Source organism: Mustela putorius, unplaced genomic scaffold (genome assembly GCF_011764305.1).
Source record: "Mustela putorius furo isolate JIRA1106 unplaced genomic scaffold, ASM1176430v1.1 tig00004007_pilon_pilon_pilon, whole genome shotgun sequence".
Lineage (NCBI taxonomy): Eukaryota > Metazoa > Chordata > Mammalia > Carnivora > Mustelidae > Mustela > Mustela putorius.
Genome location: NW_025422145.1, coordinates 6,813,132 through 6,831,574, shown reverse-complemented (window position 1 = coordinate 6,831,574; position 18,443 = coordinate 6,813,132). Strand labels below are relative to the sequence as shown.

General features: G+C 50.6%; 1 protein-coding gene across 13 annotated transcripts in view; it reads left to right on the top strand.

The window, feature by feature from the left end:
• The window catches only part of CLEC16A (C-type lectin domain containing 16A), a 215,986-nt gene that overhangs the window by 75,044 nt on the left and 122,499 nt on the right, over window positions 1-18,443 (top strand). For all 13 annotated transcript variants that reach the window (XR_199256.3, XR_199257.3, XM_045072138.1 and 10 more), the window contains 3 exons: window positions 13,517-13,639; window positions 16,953-17,062; window positions 17,819-17,863. Coding sequence is in view for 11 of the 13 variants with exons in the window: in XM_045072138.1 (XP_044928073.1) it covers window positions 13,517-13,639; window positions 16,953-17,062; window positions 17,819-17,863 (278 nt within the window). In the remaining 2 variants the exon portion in view is untranslated. The remainder of the gene's footprint in view (window positions 1-13,516; window positions 13,640-16,952; window positions 17,063-17,818; window positions 17,864-18,443) is intronic.

The window sequence follows — 18,443 nt, the reverse complement described above, 5'->3', positions numbered from 1 at the left end:
CATCAGAAGTTGTTCAGAGAAGAAATCGAGAACATTCTTCCTGGCCACTGTCCAGAGCTAGCCTTGGCATGGATGAGACCCTGCAATGTTTTAGTACGTTTTTCATAAGCTAATTGGGAGGTAGGTGGAGGTGGGTTTTATTAGACAGCCTATGTCCAGAGACACTTAAAAGACACTTAGCATAATAAATAGTTGTTCTTAAATCACTAATCCTGATAAATAAGTGGGCCAGTGGCTAAAGAATATACCAGAAAAAAGCCTCGCCTCCCTTCCCTGCCCTCCACTCCACTCCATTCTTTAAGGTGGTTCATCTTAGTATTCTCTTGTGTGTCTTTTTAAAGATAATCCACGCAGGGGCTCCCAGTCGGTTAAGTGTCCAACTCTTGGTTTTGGCTGAGGTCATGATCTTGGAGTCGTGAGATTGAGCCCCGAGTCAGGCTCTGTGCTCAGGTCTGCTTGGAATTCTCCCTCTCTCCCTCAACCCCCACCCCCCCACTCTGCTCTTGCCCCTCTCTCTCTAAAATAAATATATCAGTCTATTTTTTTTTAATATTTTATTTATTTATTTGACAGACAGAGATCACAAGTAGGCAGAGAGGCAGGCAGAGAGAGAGAGAGAGGAAAGCAGGCTCCCCGCTGAGCAGAGAGCCTGATGCAGGGCTCGATCTCAGGATCCTGAGATCATGACCTGAGCCAAAGGCAGAGGCTTTAACCCACTGAGCCACCCAGGCTCCCCAAATACATCAGTCTTAAAAACAAAGAAAGATATCCATGGAAACCCAAGTATGAGTATATATGATTTTATTTCTACAACTGTCCCTACTTAAACATGAATAGAGGTATCCCTTATTGTCTGTTCCTATCCTGTTTTTCTCACATCATCATGTATCTGCACATTATTTCTCATCCCCAGAGAACTGCCTTGTTCTTTTTTTTTTTTTTTTTTTTTAAGATTTTACTTGAGAGAGCGCGAACAAGCAGGGGAAAGGGCAGAAGGAGAGATAGAGAGGGAGTCTCAAGCAGATGCTGCACTGAGCATGGAACCCAGCACGGGGCTCGATCTCATGACCCTGAGATCATGACCTGAGCCAAAATCAAGAGTCAGATGCTCAACTGACTGAGCCCCCCAGGAGCTCCTGCCTTGTTCTTTTTAATCCTTTGTCTGTGCATCATTTATTCTGGCATCATCCCCTTGTTGAATGGCCCTGAAACTCTTTCGAGGCTTTTCCCACTGTGGTTAGGATCCTCCGTGATGGCTCTTCTCATGTTAAGTCATTGTGCTACATACAGCTCCGTAGTCCTGGCTTAAGACCTCTAAAAGGAGCCCAGTGGGCTCTGAATCCTGCTGATGTTTTCCTCCAGTCTCCTTCCCCGCCATGGCTTCTATAATCCCCTCTAGCCCCTGGCCTGGTGCATGTCAAAACTAGACAAAACTAGATGAGACTGACCTGTGCCCAGCCAGGGATTGCCCACCACTCCCCTGGCCCCTGACTTCTGTCTCTCTGCTGGGTGCCTACTGGAGACTCCCACCCAGGTGTCTCAAGACCACCTCGAAACACTGTGCTCATCCCCCTTCAGTATACCCCGACCGCATCACATTTCCTGCCATTTCTGCTTCAGTTGAAATTGCCAGCCAAGGTTGAAACCGCCCTGACCTTTAGTTCCTTCCCTCCTTTGATCCCAGCATTTAGTCATCGGGTTTTGTCAGTTCTCCCTCTTCAGCTTGTCTGATCAGCAGAACTTAACTGAGTGCAACTGGGTACCCGGTCCTAAGCTAGATGCTGGAGCTGAGAACCGGAGGCATGAGAGCAGGAGAGATCCGGGCAGAGCAGTCCAGTGGCCGTTATCCCAGCCTCTCAGGGGGTCAAATGTGTGGCCATGTCATAATCTATCCTCCATAGCACTGCCTGGTGGTCCTCTGGAAGGCTGTGTTGACCATGTTCCTCCTCTGTTCAGAAGCCCTCCGTGCCTTCTTCTCTCCCTTAAGCCCTACCCTCCTCTGCCTATCTTGAGTGTCCAGATGGCACCCCCCGTGCCAACTTGATCTGTTCGTCCGACTTCCCTTCACAGACCCTTGGCTCTGGGTTCACATTCTTACCTAGGGACAGAACTCTTTCACAGAAACTTGGGGATGCTGTTGTGGTACTCCCTGAACTCTTTAAAGTTCTTCCGGTTAGAAGCAACAGAGAGTACTTCTCATTAACTTAAATAAAAGGGAAAGTTTACAGGAAGGCCCCTGGGGCAGCTCCCAGGATCTGACAAGTTGCTGAAAAGCTGAGGGAAGGGCAGGAACCAACCAGCTCCGGGGACTTCCCTCAAGGCAGATCACGATTTGGCCCCAGCGGATACCGGGCTAGGAGTCTGCCTCTGTTCAGGTTTCAAATTCTGGTTGTTCCAACTCAGTGGTGTGTCTGACTCTGGAACATGCATTTATGGCTGGGGGTCAAGGGTCACATAGCGCAGACTTGGCCTAAGGGGCCTCAGCCCTGAGTCCGGGACTATTCCCAAAGAGAGGAGCTTCCTTGGAATCCTGGCAGCCACCGCAGTCAGTGCCAACATGCCTACCTGGTCCGGGCTAGTCTTCTACCTTCTTGTATTCACTTGCGTTTCCTCCTGCCATTTTCCTTTCCCCAAGGTCACGACCTCTTGATCTTTTGCTTGCCTGTCAAGGGTCTGCTCAGAAGTCACCTTCTCCAGGAAGTGTTTTCTGATCCCTTCAGGTGATACTCACTTTGGGTTGGTACCATCTAATGTGGCGGGCACGTTTCATACCTTGCCAGATTTGATTTGCTTAGACTTTTGTTAAAAATGTTTGCATTTATGTTCAAGAGTGGTACTGGTTTATGGACTTGTAATTCTCTAGTTCTATTTGCTTTCAGAGTTATGCTTGCCTTGTGGAATAAATTGTAAGGTATTTCCTACTCCTGGATGATAGGGAGTTTTTATACAGTCGGTATTATTTCTTACTTAAATATTTGGTAGAATTCACCAATGAATCCATCTGGGCCTAGAGTTTTCTCTGAGGGAAGGTTACTAACTACTCGGATGCTTTTTTTTTTTTTTTTTTTAAGATTTTATTTATTTGACAGACAGAGATCACAAATAGGCAGAGAGAGAGGAGGAAGCAGGCTCCCTGCTGTGCAGAGAGCTCGAAGTGGGGCTCCATCCTAGGACCTTGGGATCATGACCTGAGCCGAAGGCAGAGGCTTAACTCACCCAGGTGCCCCAATTACTCAGATTCTTAAATAGATATAAGGTTGATGAAATTTTATCTATTTTTTAAAAGACTTTATTTATTTATTTGACAGGGATCACAAGTAGGCAGAGAGGCAGGCAGAGAGAGAGAAGGAAGCAGGCTCCCCACTGAGCAGACAGCCCGATGCGGGGCTTGATCTCAGGACCCTGGAATCATGACCTGAGCCGAAAGTGGATGCTTTAATCCACTGAGCCACCCACGCGCCCCTAACTTTTATCTATTTTTGTGTGAGGTTTGATAGCTTGTGTCTTTCAAGGAATTTGTCATCACATCTAAATTATCAAATTTATTGGTATAAGTTTGTTCATTATATTCCTTTATTATTATTTTAATGTGTGTAGGGTCTGTAGGGATGTCCCCATTCTATCTCATGGTATCGATTGTCTAAGTATTCGTTTGCTTTTTCAGTTTGGCTGGAGATTTAACAATTTCTTATTTTGCTCATACTCAAAGAATTATCTTTTGGTTTCATTGATTTTTGTCTATTTTTTTTAGTTTTATATTTTATTTCTGTCCTTTATTGCATACCTTCAGCTGCTTATTTCAGATTTGATCCACTCTTCTTTTTGTAGTTATTAAAATGGAAGCTGAGATCATTGATTTTTTTAAGTAATTAGTTTATTTTTTTTTTAAATTAATGCGTAGTGACACTAACCTTTTTGTGTGTGTAGTTGTATGAACTTCAGCCCAGGTATGGGTTTGGTCAGAACCAGCATGATCAGGAGACATTATAGTAGTTCCATCAACCAAAGATTCCCTAGTGCTGGGGGTGCCTGGGTGGCTCAGGTGGTTAAGCATCCAGCTCTTGGTTGCAGCTCAGGGCCATGGGATGGAGCCCCGAGTTGGGCTCTGTGCTTCCAGTGGCGTCTGCTTGGGTTTCTCCCTCTCCCTCTACCCCCACCGCCCTCACTTGCTTGCTTCATCTCTCAAATAAGTAAAGAAAAAAAATTTTTTTTTAAGAATTTATTTATTTGAGAGAGAGTGAGAGAAGGAGAGAGAGCACAAGCAGGGGGAGCAGCAGAGGGAGACGGGGAAGCAGGCTCCCTGCTGTACAGAGAGCCTGATGCGGGACTCGATCCCAGGACCCTGGGATCATGACCTGAGCCGAAGGTAGAGGCTTAACCCACTGAGCTACCCAGGCACCCCAGTAAAAGAAAATCTTAAAAAACAATTCCCTTGTGCTGTAATTCCTTTTCAGTCTGTCATATGGTCCTTCCCGTACCACTCACTGATTTTTTTAAACTTTTCCTCTTTTGTGATAAGAGTTTGACATTATACATCTAAGCATTGCTTTTTGGTGCATGCAATACAATTTGATATACGTGGCTTTATTGTTATTCAGTTTAAAATATTTTATCATCTCCCTTTGATTTAGTCTTGTCTGTTGTATCGTCTGTGCAATTTCTCTTATGTTTCTCTTATGTCTCTCTTATGTTTCTTTTAATTGATTTTTCTCCTGTTTGGCTTTTGGACTCTGTCCTGGGTCACGGTTAAGTTACTTGGAATCAGTTTGATCCTTTCGAGGCTTGCAAGCTTTGCTGGTGCTGGTCCAGAGCGGCCTTTGGTCTCAGGCTCACTTGGCTCCACTCCTGAGGCAGTCCCTTTCTGAGGATTCTACTTGATGGGCCATGGGTGGGTGGTCTTTCCATGCTGGCTGCTGGGAACAGGAACCCTTCTCAGCCTGTGTGAGCCTGGGATTGTTCCTGAAGGTCATTGCCTTCCCTCTCATGCATACACAGAGCAGGACTTAGCTAACGCCTCAAAGGACCCCTCTGTAGCTCTCTCTACAGCCCCCTTCTTTCCGGTCCTCCCCCTCTCCGGTCTTCCTCCTCTCAGTTATAGTCGCTCAGCCCATCTGACCTCCAAACTCTGCCTTCTCATCTCAGAGAGACAGTGGCCTTTGTTGATGGTTTCTCTCTCTGCCGAGACCTGGAGGCTCTTCCCGGCCTGTGAACTAAAGCGGTCCCTGCTCCCACTGCCCTCCGTTTCTTCTCTCAGTCAGCACCCCGCTGTGCTGCTTGCTGCCCTGCCCAGTGTGTCATGATCGTCACTGGATGTATTTTGCCTAGTTTTCTGTATTTGCCTAGTTTTCTAATTGCTTGACTCAGGAGGCTACATCCCATCCGTCTTGGCTGAGGCCCATGCTGACTGAAAAAGTTTTATCGTGACTAATCAATATGCAATAAACTGTGCACATTGAAAAGTGTACACGTTGATCAGTTTTGGCATTTGTGTACACCGCTGAAACCACCACTACAATCAGGACAGAGTACATATCCATCACCCCAAACACTTCCTCCTGCCCCTTTGTCACCCCTCCTCCCTATCTGCTCTCACCCCTCTTCCCAAACAACCCTGGGCTGCTCCCTGTCACTGTAGACTCATTTACTCTTTCTAGAATTTTATGTAAATAAAATTAGGTACTATGTACTCTTTTTTTTCTTTTTGTACGGCTTTTTCCAATGTTTGTAATTATCTTGAGATTCATGATGTCCTGTCAGTGGTTCATTTCTTCTTACTGTCGAAAGCAGTCCACCCTGTGAATGTACCACAATTTCGTTTATCCATTCATCTGTTAATGGGCATTTGGCTTATTTCCAGTTCTTAAGCATAGACTACTTGGAACACTTATGTACAAGTCTTTTATGGACATATATTTCCTTTTTTATTGGGTAAATACCAAGGAATAGGATGGCTGAATCATCTGATAACTGTCAATTTGTTTGTTTTCAAGAAAAACTCCAAGGGATTCGCGGGTGGTTTGGTCACTAGAGCCTCTGACTCTTGATCTCAGGTCTTGATCTCTGTGTTGGGAGTTTGAGTTCTGCATTGGGTGTGGAGCCTCCTTTATTTAAGAAAAAAAAAAGAAGAAGAAGGAAGGGAGGGAACTGCCAATTTTTTTTCTGAAGTAGTTGTATAATTTATATCCCATCAGCAGTCTGTGAATGTTCTGGTGTCTTCACGTCTCTGCCAGTGCTTGTCTGGCCATCTTCTCAATGTTAGCCATTCTAACAGACATGTAGTAGTGTCCTACTGTGATTTTACTTTGCATTTTCCTAATGACTAATGATACTGACTTGCTTTCTGTATGCCTCATTGGCCATTCTGCATGTTCTCTTTGAGGGGGGAGTATTACTGTAAATCCTTTGCCCATTTTTCATGGATGGTTCATTTTCTTATTGTTGAGTTTTGCAAGTTTTTTTTTCTTTATATGTTCTGGATACAAATCCTTTATCATTTGAGTATTGCAAAGATTTCCTCCCAGTCTGTGGTTTGTCTTTGCATTTGTTGAGAATATCTTTTGAAAAGCAGACATTTGGAGGCACCTGGGTGGCTCAGTGGGTTAAAGCCTCTGCCTTCGGCTCAGGTCATGATCCCTGGGTCCTGGGATTGAGCCCTGCATCCGGCTCTCTGCTCCGCGGGGAGTCTGCTTCCCTCTCTCTCTTCCTGCCTTTCTGCCTACTTGTGATCTCTCTCTCTGTGTCAAGTAAATAAATAAAATCTTAAAAAAAAAAATTTTTTTTTAAATTTCCATGGGATTCCTGTGACACTTTTTATAGCTCTTTTTCTCTCCATTTTTTCTCTCCTGTCCTGGATTGCCCAGTGTCTAGAGGCAGAGACCATGTGTCTCCCGATGGACCCCTGCAGTACCCAGCTCAGCTCCTGGGCCCCGGCCAGCGCTCAGCCAGTGTGTGGACTGGTCACCTCTCAGGCGTGTGGCAGTTCCTCTGGCCACCCTTTATGGTGGCCTGTGCTTGGGGCCTCAGCTGGGAAGGTCCTGCTTTGCAGGAAACAGTGCCAGGCTCGAGAGGGCCAAAGGGCACGTGAGTGAATTCTTTGTCGTTCTGGTGGCTGGTTTTCCTGGGTACCCAGGAGGGAAGTCCTTGCACACCGCAGCTCCTTCATCCAGGGCTGTGTCCCAGAGGGACCAGCCTCCTGAGGTCCTGCGGGGCGAGCCTTCCTTTCTTTCTTGCGGTTGGCCCCCTCCCCCTCCTCTTCCTTCTCTTCCTCCTCGACATCTAAGGCGGTTTCTTCTTGAAAGAGTGGAAGTGTCTAATTGAGGGAATTTAATTCCTTCTTCCATTTCGCGCTAGTGCTGCTCATTTATTTACTCACTCAACCTTCTAGCAGAGATTTCTAGAAGCCTCACTTATTTGATGCCAGGCACTGTGGTTAATGTTGAGAACCCAGTGGTGAACCAGACTCACATTTTCAGGGAGGTGAGCGTGGCTGCTGTGGAGGGAGCACGGCGAGAGGGGTGGAAGGTGAAGGCAGCATGGCAGGCGAGCGGGGGTACACGGCGGGGACGCGTGGCGGTCAGGAGCTTTGATGGTATTCTGACACAGCGGGAGCTCTGAAGGTTGTTCAGGCAGGAAAGCATTGTGCAATCTGCGTGGCTTCCGTGTTTACCTTCTTTTGAAAGTGACTGCTTTGTCTGAAATCGCCTTTGGTTCCAGAAGACTGCGTCAATCATGAAGAATTTGTGCTTGAAGTTTCTCAGTTATTCATGTGGGTCCCGCTGCGTGCCAGGCAGCGCGCTCAGCCCAGGGGCCGTGAACTCCAGCCCACTGAGGTTGGGATCGCGGTCCGCTCGTTGGGCGGGTGGGCGGTGTGTGATGGTGGGCAGGCTGTGCTCTGAGAGGTGGGCAGGTTGGCGCCCGTGGGCAGAGAACGGGTGGGCGGTGACAGTGAACTGCTGCGTCAGGGATGCTGAAGGTCGGTGCAGCCGGGAGCCTACTGGACCCATCTGTGTCCCTTGGACAGGGTGCGCCTTGGTTCTGCCAGAAGACAGGCAAGATGGAAAGATAGGGGCGGGTATGGGCAGTGTTGAGGTGGCGAAACCAAAGGGCTTTCTTGTCATCCGAAAGGTATGTGCTGTACACTTACCGAATGCGAGGCACTGCCGTGGCTGCTGGAACAAGCCTCCATCAAGTGTACAAGGAAACGAGACAAAACCGGGTCATGGGCTGGTGGGGTGTGGGGGTGACTAGCTGGCAGCTGGGGACGCTGCCTTGAAGAATGCCATCAGAGCAGGGGTCTGAAGGGTGAGAAGGAGTCCCCTTTGCCAAGATCTGGGGCATGAGTGCTCCAGGCGAAGGGAACAGCATGTGCGAAAGCCATGAGGTGGGAGGGGACTCACTGGTTTGAGGAGCAGACAGCAGGCCAAGCAAAGTGAGGCATTGACCAGGTGATCTGCCCAGATCTCAAGGGGCCTTGAAGGCCATGGAAAGGAATTTAGATTTTATTCCAAGTGCAGTGAGAAACCCTAAAGGGCTTGTTTGTTTGTTTTAAGATTTATTTATTTGTTTGAGAGAGAGCAGTGGGAAAGGGCAGAGGGAGAGAGAAAATCTCAAGCAGACTTCCCGCTCAGCATGGAGCCAGACACGGGGCTTGATCCTAGGACCCTGAGATCATGACCTGAGCTGTAATCAAAAGCTGGGTGCTTAACCGGTTGAGCCATCCTGGCACCCCGGAAACCTGGCGCCCCAAAACCCGGAGACTGAAGTATTTTTAAGTAGAAGAGTGATGTGGTCACAGGGGTATTTTTGAAGAAGCAGTCAGGCTGCTGGATGGACGTTCACGAAGGGGGTGAGGGAGAGAGTTGCAAATGGGAACGTGAGAGGCCCAGGAGGAAGCCGTTGCAGGAGTCCAGGCAAGGGATAATGTGGGTTGAATCAGCATGTTGGCCGTAGAGCCAGCGGAAGCTGGAAGCGTTCATGATTTGTTTTGGCCCTGGAGTCCAGACGAGCTGATGGGTTGGATGTGGCAATAGAGTGAAAGGGGACCCCGGGCAACTGTGAGGGGCCATGTTCGGAGATGGGGAGACAAGGAGAGGAGTAGGCTGGGGGAGGGGAGCCCTGCTTGGTTCGGATGCGAAAAGGCACCGAGGGAGGAGTTTGGGTGTGGCTGGTGGTGCCATTTCCAGAACCAGCAAGCATGGGCCATGGAGCAGGTTTGGAGAGGAAGCTGGAGACTTCAGGTTTGCCTTCTGGGGGCCCCAGTGCCCGGGGGACCCCCAAAGGACAGTGCCTGGCATGGAGTCGCTATCTGATTTGGGCTCCAGTTGTCGCCTGTGGGCACAGGTCTGTACTTGGTGGGCGTCTTTTCTTATTCATGGTGGTTGGTCAGTTGGTGTTTTGGTCAGGCAGCAGGCAGTTAGCTGCCTTTAACCTTCAGCCTCTCTTCCCCAGATCCGTACCCTGCAAGCAGGGCCCCTAATGAAATGGTCTCTTTCCGATAGATTTTTCATCATAAGACAATTTTAACATAAAAGCCATGTTAATAAAAACCAAATGTTAGCTCAGGCCTTCCAGTAAATCATAATAGATGAGATGCTGCACCGAAATGAAAATCCCACTGTGGAAAGGGTTGACCAGTTGGAGGAAGGCACTCGTTGTGATTCAATTGGGCCACATAATGAATTCTGGTTCATATCTGTAATAGCATATGCAGCCTTCTCTCCTTTGTCAAGTCTGCAGAGGCCTGGCTCAAGGGAGGGGGGTGAGTTCCGCAGCTTTCGTATTCTTAAAAGTTCCCCCACTCCACCCATCATCCTCTTGCCCCATCCATTTATCATTGTTTACCCAAGAGGAATCTCGGGCCTTTTGGGTTTTGTTTTGTTTCGCTGAGAAGTTACTGGAACACAGATGAGAGGTATGGGAAGGGTTGAAAGGTAATAGGATAAAAGGAGGCTTTTGCCATGCAGAGAGCTGGCAAACCACCATTTTGGATTTCGACTGACACATAATCAGAACTAGAAGTACATTGGAAATCAGCCCAACATCTGGTTAGCTTTCGAAATAGTTGGTCTATAGTTTTCCAGAGCTGGCCATGCTTGTGTGACTACAGCCAAGGAGACCTCGTGAGGTCAGAACAAAACACATTTTTTTTTTGCCCATCATTCACCTGGTGCCATTGTGGCCTCTTTAGCTGGTGTGGCTGTCTACGTCTTTTTATGTAGCTTTGGTCTGGGTCTTTTCTACTACTCTCTTGGGTGGGGGCTCCTGCTAAGGAGGCTGAATCCAGAAGTAGAAACTTAGAAGGGAAACTTAGGAACTGGTTCCTGACATCAGGGAGCCACACCCTTCCCTTCTATTTTGGATTCTTTGAATTCATTGGGAGTTCCACTCCCGCCTCCCCCTGAACCCTGTGATCACTGGGTGGAAGCGATGCAGAGGGAGACCCTTTCTGAGTCACTTGGACAGAGCAGGATCTGACCCCAGCGGGAAGGCATTGAGGAAGCATGTGGTCTGCTGGAAGTCGGAGAGTCCTAGTGCATCTTCCCAGGCCATGTGAAGTACATCTGGGTTTCTTTGGAATTTGTCTGTTGCTCAGCACTTAAGGGTTGAAGCAAATAAGACAATATGTTATCCACAGTGTTTATTTCAGTCAGAGGGAAATGGCTAGCAAAGAAACTCAATCAGGCTTGCAACAAAATTATGCCTTTCAGTGCCTAAAAACCTGTGTGTGTGTGTGTGTGTATGTGCACGTGGGCTGTTTCCCTGGTCACATGCATATTCTTGTCATATTGTGACATTGACCTTGTTCATTAACAAGGCCACTAACTTGTTTGGACCCAGAAGAACGCCTCGAGCTTTTGAATAGCTGCACAGGCCTTGAAAGCCGAGGGCTGGAATAGGATCATTCAGAGTAACAGAGGGGGTTTTCGAGGCTGCAGTGGGAGAGAGTTGGGGGGAGGCACTGAGGCATCTGGCCCAGGAGGAACTTTGGGGAAAGAACAGAGATGCTCAAAGGGTTTTTGTTTTTGTTTTTTAAACAAAGTTTTTCCATGTGTTGCATGGAGTTGACCCTGTTCTCTGTCTCCCTAGTGGCCGGTGGTCAAATCCACTTCACGTAGAATGCGTTGCAATACCAAGTTGGTTTTGGGGAGATAGAGCACCTTGAGGGGTTGGGGGGCAATGCAGACCATTCCAGAGTAGGCATAAGCACAGCCAGATCATGTCATGCCCTCCCAGGATCTTGGCAGGTAAGCCTTGCCCGTCCCTTTCCCCCAATGTCTGCCTCATCACTTCCTTCCAGAGCGCCCCATCCCTCACCCTCCCTAAACCCTACCACACTCCTTGCAGAAGTTCCTTGGGCAGCTCGAGGCAAATTCTCACCCATCCTTAGACTCCTACCCGAGCAGCTCATCCCTGAGTCAGCCCCCAAACAGCAGAGCACCTGGAAGTTAGCTGGGTCCTGTCCACCTTTGGAATCCTTCTAATTGTGCTTCCAACTTGCTCTGTGACCTTGCAGATGTGACTTAGCATCTCTGGGCCCTGATTTCTGACTAGAGGAGGAGGTTGCACTGGAAGCCAGTTCTGTGAAGTTCTTCAAGGAAGTGTTTCTGTCCCTCGGGGTCCCCCTGTTCACAGAGAGTGGAGCCACTAGTTGAAGGTCAAGATAACCTTGGAGTGTTTTTCTTCCTGTTGAGAGATTTTGCCACAGATTTCCTCATTTTTGACAAAGTCTCCGGGAGTCGGGGCAGTCCTAGGAAAGGGACAAAATGTGGAAATTGAAGACGTGGTTCAAGTCTCAGTGTGTCCCGGTCGTGCTGACCACCGCCGCGTTCCTGAGGGAGCCAGAAGCTGGGCCCCTCCCACTGGCCTCATTGAGGGGGGATGAGAGATGGTCCCGCCGAGGAACAGTCTTTCCACAGAACCTCCAACTGACAGCTCCCAAAGGGCCAGAAACGGGAGGACAGAGAGATGTGAGGCTGGTGTTGACATCTCTGGGAAAAGACGCAGCCGCCGAAAAGATTCACTTGGTGTTCTTCTTGCCATTTAATAAACCAGGATGCTTCAGAGCAGGACATGGGAGCATCAAAATGGGATATAGAATCCACAAATTAAATTTTCGCTGCAATCGGATTTTTCGATGAAGCCACGCTGGAGAGGCGCGTGCTCAAGCTCAGCCCAAGCCCTCAGGCCGTCCCTCACCCGTGTCATCTCCTTGGCATGGCTCAGCCTTTGGTTCGGAGCTGGAAGGAATTCAATAAAGCAAGATATATTGTTATGGTTTATGACGTCAATGTGTGTGCGTAGGAGTCACTTAGGATCCAGACAGTCAGCCCTTCAATGCTCTCCTCCACTGTTTTGTCAAGGTTCTAAATGAAGCGTCATCTAGTACTCAAGGGGCCGTATTTCAAGAGTTCCGAGAAGTGCCACCTTCCCCCCTTTTGTAGAATAACAGGAAAAGACGTGCTTTCAGCACAAACAATCCATTCAGCTCTCCAACCTTGGATCCAGTGAAATGTTTGTTTCTGGGAGCGTATTTTTTCCAGAGCCACTTTAGAAGAGAGAGATAAGGGTTTGGGGGAACCCTCACCCCACACCTGGCCTGCCGAGGTAGCCCGCACAGGCCCTCCTGCCACCCTGGCCCCCAGGTTCTGCTTTAAGGGAGCCGACCCTGAGTTCACAGTCAGACCTGTGTGCACGCCCGTTCTCTTCTGCCCAGCCGCCCACCCCTGTCTCGGCTTTTGTCTTTGAAAGGCTCTTCGCCTTTACTGGCAGAAAAATGATTCCTTCGCCTCTTTAAGAGAGACCCACACTATCGGCGTCTTTGTATTTGCTCCTTTCTGTTGCAGGATGTGGCCTGATGGCTTTTTGCCAGCGCTGCCCCTTGCCCAGTGCAGCACCTGCCCCTGCCTCTGCGTTCCTCGAGTGGCCGGCCCGGCTCCTTGAGTTGGCTGCCAAGATCTTGAGGTGCAGCTGTTGGGCATGACTGTAACTTCCTTTCCGTCTGATCTGTTCCTCTCGGTCTGCGTTTCCCCCACCGTGGAATGCATCTGATCTGGGGGTGGCCCCTGGTGGCACACGGAGCTGGCATGGGACGGCCGGGCAGCCACCGTGCCGAAGTTCCTCCTTTAGTGTCCCTGTTCCGAGCCCCCCTTGTCACCATTTGGGGCCGGCACATCTTTCCCACCTCTGAAGTACACACCAGTCTCCCAATGGTCACAAAGATGGTCTTGGACCATGACAAGTAGTAGCCAGTCAGTCAAGTCTTTGGCTGAAACATCTTTTTCTTTTGTACAGTGACTGCCAGTGTTGCAGCAGTGCCGAGTCCCCATTTACAAATAGTGACAGAAAATGCATGTTTTAGTATGTGGGTTTAAGTTCCGCTCGCAGAGAAGTCTGCCGTAAGCAGGTTCGGGCAGCGCCGGTCATGGCGGAGATCCTGGAGCCAGACCTCGGCTTTCGGGATGAGCAGTGTCCTTGATGAGGGGACTCCACTGACAGCCTGCCCCTTTCTGCATTCCAGGCATGGATCCTGAAAAACTCGAGCAAATCCAGCTCCCGGTGCCCGGTGCAGCCGAGAAGACCACCTACAACCATCTCCTGGCCGAGAGACTCATCAGGATCATGAACAACGCGGCCCAGCCAGGTGCCTAGGGCGGGACTGCTCACGGGGGCAGTGGTGGGAGAGGGACCAGGCCCCCGTCCATGCACCAGGAGTCGTAGGTTCCAGACCCGGCCTTTCTGGGAATACAGGCTGGTCTCAGCCACTCCCTGGGCCGTGCCTACCCTGGGCCACCCATACCATCCTGTCCCGCCACATCTTGACCTCAGGGACTCCTCCTCTTTCCCTCGCCGTGAGTGTGTGCAGGACCCTGTCCTTCGTCTCCTTCCACACCTAGCCCTTCTTGGACCAGCGGTGCCCGTGTCCCCAGCCTTCCTCTCACGGTGGCTGAGGCCACATCTGAGCATGAACTAGGCTGAGAGCATGTGTGAGGGAAGGCTGGAAGGTTTGAATCAGGGGCTCTTGATAGTGCAAGACATGCACAGCGTCAAACACTTGTCAGCCCAGGTCTGAGGTTTGGGCTGAGGATCTGCAGCCGGGACAAGGGCTAGAAACAGATGGAATGAGCCGGTATGGCGTTTCTTCACTGGGGACAACTTTGCCCCCCCCCACCCTGGGGGGACAATTGGCAACATCTGGAGACATTTTTGGTTGTCGCAGCTTGAGGAGGGTGTGCTCCTGGCATCTCGGGGCCAGGGATGCCGCTGAACATCCTTAGCTCACTGGATGGCCTCCAGTGACAGAGGATCACCTGACCCAAACGACAGCTATGCTGAGCTTGAAAGACCCTGACGGCAACGCCGGTTCTCTGTAGAGGCAGCGAGAGAGGCCATCATGGTGTGAGCGAGGGTATAGAAAGGGGCCTGACGGAGACATGGCCTCTTTGAGAGAGAACCACTGAGTTGCACAGTAGGAACGGTGTGGGGTTGGGCCCAGGTCAGTCTCAGGAGAAGGGCATGGGTGGGGGTTTTGGTTGAGGCCAGGACTTCAGAAGTCACAAGGAGTGGGCTCTGCCAGGCAGCCGGAAACCCAGTCTTTGGGGAGAGAGTACAGAGGCTTGGGGAACAGGGTCCATGGACAATGTTTATCGAGTACCTCCTGCCTGCCAGCCGCTGTGGGCAAATGATCAGGGTACAGGAGGTACAGGACAGTTATGGCTCCTGCCTTCCAGGAGTTGCAGCTGGGGGTGTGTGAAGTCCCAGGGGTCTGGGACTCCATGTGGAGATAGATGCCAGAGCTCACATTGTGGAACACACAGACATATGGGTGGTTCTGGAAGCCACAGCAGAGAAGAGAGGACTTCTGGGACCAAGCCCTGGGCCACTGCAAGTGTCCTCAGGTGGCATGGAAGGGGGAGCCAGCACAGGAGACTAAGCCAGGTCCCACATGGAGGAAGAAGGGGCAGCAAGAGAGACAGGTGTGGGCACCTGGTGGGGTCAGTTTTCTACTGAGAGGTCTAGCGCAGGGAGCAGAGCTCATCCCTGAGGATGGTGGCTGAGGGCTATTTGAGGACATGTGGCCCAGTGTGAGGAAAGGCAGTACCTGGCCTGAATGTTAGAGAGGAGCCTCCAGGGTGGGGAGGGACAGCCAGCCCCTTGATGGGGCCAGTTGGGCATGTCCACACCCAGCAGGAGCTTGCAAAGGTCTTGTTGGAAGATTACACTCCCCTTCCCTGGAGGCAGCAGCAGGGGGCTCGTGGCTGGGCCACTGGGGTTCTGCAGAGGGGCAAGCAGGAGTGAGGTTGTGCCCCAGAGAGCTCCAGGTGGGAGGCGGGTGGGCGCAGCACAGAAGCAGTGTTCATGCTGGGCTGAGGGGGCTTAGCTCCGTGGCTGAGACCAAGCAGCCTTTCCCTGCAAGTGATCCCCTTTCTCCTGCTTCCCACCTGACACACGAAGCAGGGAAGGGTGGGGAGGGAGGCGTGCGGTGGTACATCTGCCTTGAGTGTTTCCTAGTTTCCCATCCCAATCGCTGGGGTTTCCAGGACCTCAGGACTGTGGCCTGGAGACGTCTTCTTCTTCCACATTGAGACATCTCCCCAGCAGTGCGTTCAAAGACCCAGGGAGGAGTTTGCCTAAGAGCAGGTTGCCCACCTGTCAGGCAGCCCCAGATGCTTCTAGGAGCAATGCCTAATGTGGGTCTTGGCATTCAGAGCCCCTGAATGCCATTCACCCCCCAGGGTGAGACTTTGGACGCATCACTTCCCCTGCCCAAACTTTAGCCTTTAGAGCACCCATTGTAGTGGGTTTTCCCAGAGACTCCTGGAGGGAGGGTCTTCGACGTGCCCAGCACCGTGCCCGGCTCACAGTAGCACAGCAGGTGGGTTAGTCAGAGCGTGGCTGCCGGCGACAGAAACCCAACGTAGACGGGCTGAAACAATGCAACCAAACTGCTGACTTGTGCAACTTGGGAGTCTGTTGGAGCCTGGCTTAAGGCACAGCTGGACTCAGAAGCAGGAACAATGCTTTCGGGACTATTTTTGGGCTGCCCCGCTTTGTGTGTCAGCAGGATGACGGCCAGCAGCAGCCCCAGCCACCCCTTTCCCTACTGGGGTGCGGGCCTTGCCGCAGGAGGCAGACTCTGGGTGGTCTGGTGGGAAGGATGGGCTTGGACGAAAGGTGGGAAATGCAGGCAAGGGTGCAGAGGTGGCTCATGCGGACTATCGGGCTGGTGGTCCTGAGGCCCGCTCGTGGCCCCGGCACTGCAGAGGCGGCTCATGCGGACTATCGGGCTGGTGGTCCTGAGGCCCGCTCGTGGCCCCGGCACTGCAGAGGTGGCTCATGCGGACTATCGGGCTGGTGGTCCCGAAGCCCACTCGTGGCCCTGGCACTCTTCCTATCCTGCCCTCAGCCCAGCAGAAGGAGAGTTGGTTTTGCTCAGGGGTCCTGGAGCCTTGTGGAATTGAGCCTTCTTGGTTCTGACTGGCCCCTTTGTCTGTCTCCTCCCCAGTCACTGTGACCGGAGGAAATAGAGCACGCTGACCAGCCTGGGTGATGGGCCCCTCCCTGGGGCAGAGCAAAGGGACCGGCTCCACCCAAAGTGGGGTCGGTGAGTCTCCAAAGGAAAGAGAGGTGCTTGTTCCTAAAAAGGGGAGGGAACCCGGCCAAGGAATGCCACCGCAGATGGCCACTTTCCCAGCCTTCAGGAATAATTAGTAATCCTCCTCTTCCTGCCTCCCCTCCCCTGATAAAGGGAGTGCAGGGAAATATTCGGGGTGGGAGGTATGGATGGAACATTCTATTGTAATTGGGAAGGGGTTGGCGTGTGAGTTCCCTCTGTGGCCCCGCTGGATGTTGAGGGGCCGTCAGCTGACTTGTTAAGCTCAAAGTAGGCAAAGCAAGACACTGTTTCACGGCTTCCCATCAGGCTGTGCGAGGCTGACTCTGCCTTCCCCCTGTAGATGGGAAGATCCGCTTGGCGACGCTGGAGCTGAGCTGCCTGCTCCTAAAGCAGCAAGTGGTGACCAGCACGGGCTGCATCATAAAGGACGTGCACCTGGCCTGCCTAGAGGTGAGGGCCCCGTCCTGTTGCCCAGGTTCCGCGCACGGCCGAGGGAAGGAAGATGCTAGATCTAGATGGGAGCCTCGGTCCTGTGGTCTGCAGCAACCCAGTCATTCCAATGGAGCAACCCTTCCTCAGAGACTGGCTTGAGGAGCCCTCTTCACTATGGAATTTCTGTAATTTCTGTGACAATTAGTGGCCCTGTATTTGTTAAGCAGAATTTTATTATTTTTCTTTGTGCATTAAAAAAAATCTTACACATATCGAACACATGTATGCTTTTTACGTATTGATGGTTTACTGTGCTAATATCTACACTCATTTTTAGTTTTTATTGTCTTCCCTCTTTTCAGGTTTATTTGAGAGGGATTTATATATTGTATTTATATATTTATATCTTGTATTTATTTAGAGAGTACAAAGGTAGAAAGGAACAGCTATCGTGGACACTTTGGTGTGTGTCTTTCCAGATACGCACACACTGACACATTGTAAGAGTCACCATAGCCCTAGTTTATAACCCACTTCCCCCACCTAACTGGATGTTAATAACTTTCCACGTCACCCCCCCGGGGTCTCCTCTCCTTTGCCCATTTTTATTTTGAGCCCCTCCTCCTTCCCTCCCTTCCTCCGTCTGTGTTACAAACCACTTTATAGATTGAAGGCTATGAGCCCCCCTCTCATCTGCTTGGCATGCACTCAGATTCTGGAATTGGTGACTTCCCCAACTCAGTGGCCTGCCTCACACCTTCCCTCTCTCAACAGGGTGCCCGAGAAGAAAGCGTTCACCTAGTTCGGCATTTTTATAAGGTAAGTGGCCAAGGCGCAGGGGAGGCTAGCTTGGTGTGTGTCACAGACACAGAACTGTCGTATCTAGGCGTGCGCACATACCGATCACAAGTTCGTGGTGCCTTCTTGTACCCCTGCACACTGAGTGAGCACACGCCGGGTCCAACCCCCGAGCAGCAGGCCTGGCACTCTTCGGCCTGTGCTTGTCTTTGCAGAACCCCTTCTGAGCACTCACCCTTAGTCTGTGATAGTTTGCTTATCCAATGATACGTGAAATCGGTTATTGATGAGGCTATACATAAGTTGCAAATTGCATGCATGCACAGGGGTAGATTACTTATGTAAATCAATACATTCGTGAGGTGTCCGTGTTTTTCGTATAAAATAACTTTTGAGTTACTCACACATTCGTGAATTCTACGCGTGTGTGTCGTTTACAGACATTTATGCCAGGACGCCTCATACAGGCTTCTAAATCTTCGTCATTGAGTTTAGTGAGATTGTGTAAAGGACCACCATGACTCCGAGTCACCGAGGAATTTGTCGATGTCCTCTTCAGATTCCAGATGGTTAGTTTTGAAACCTCTGGCTGTGAAGGTTT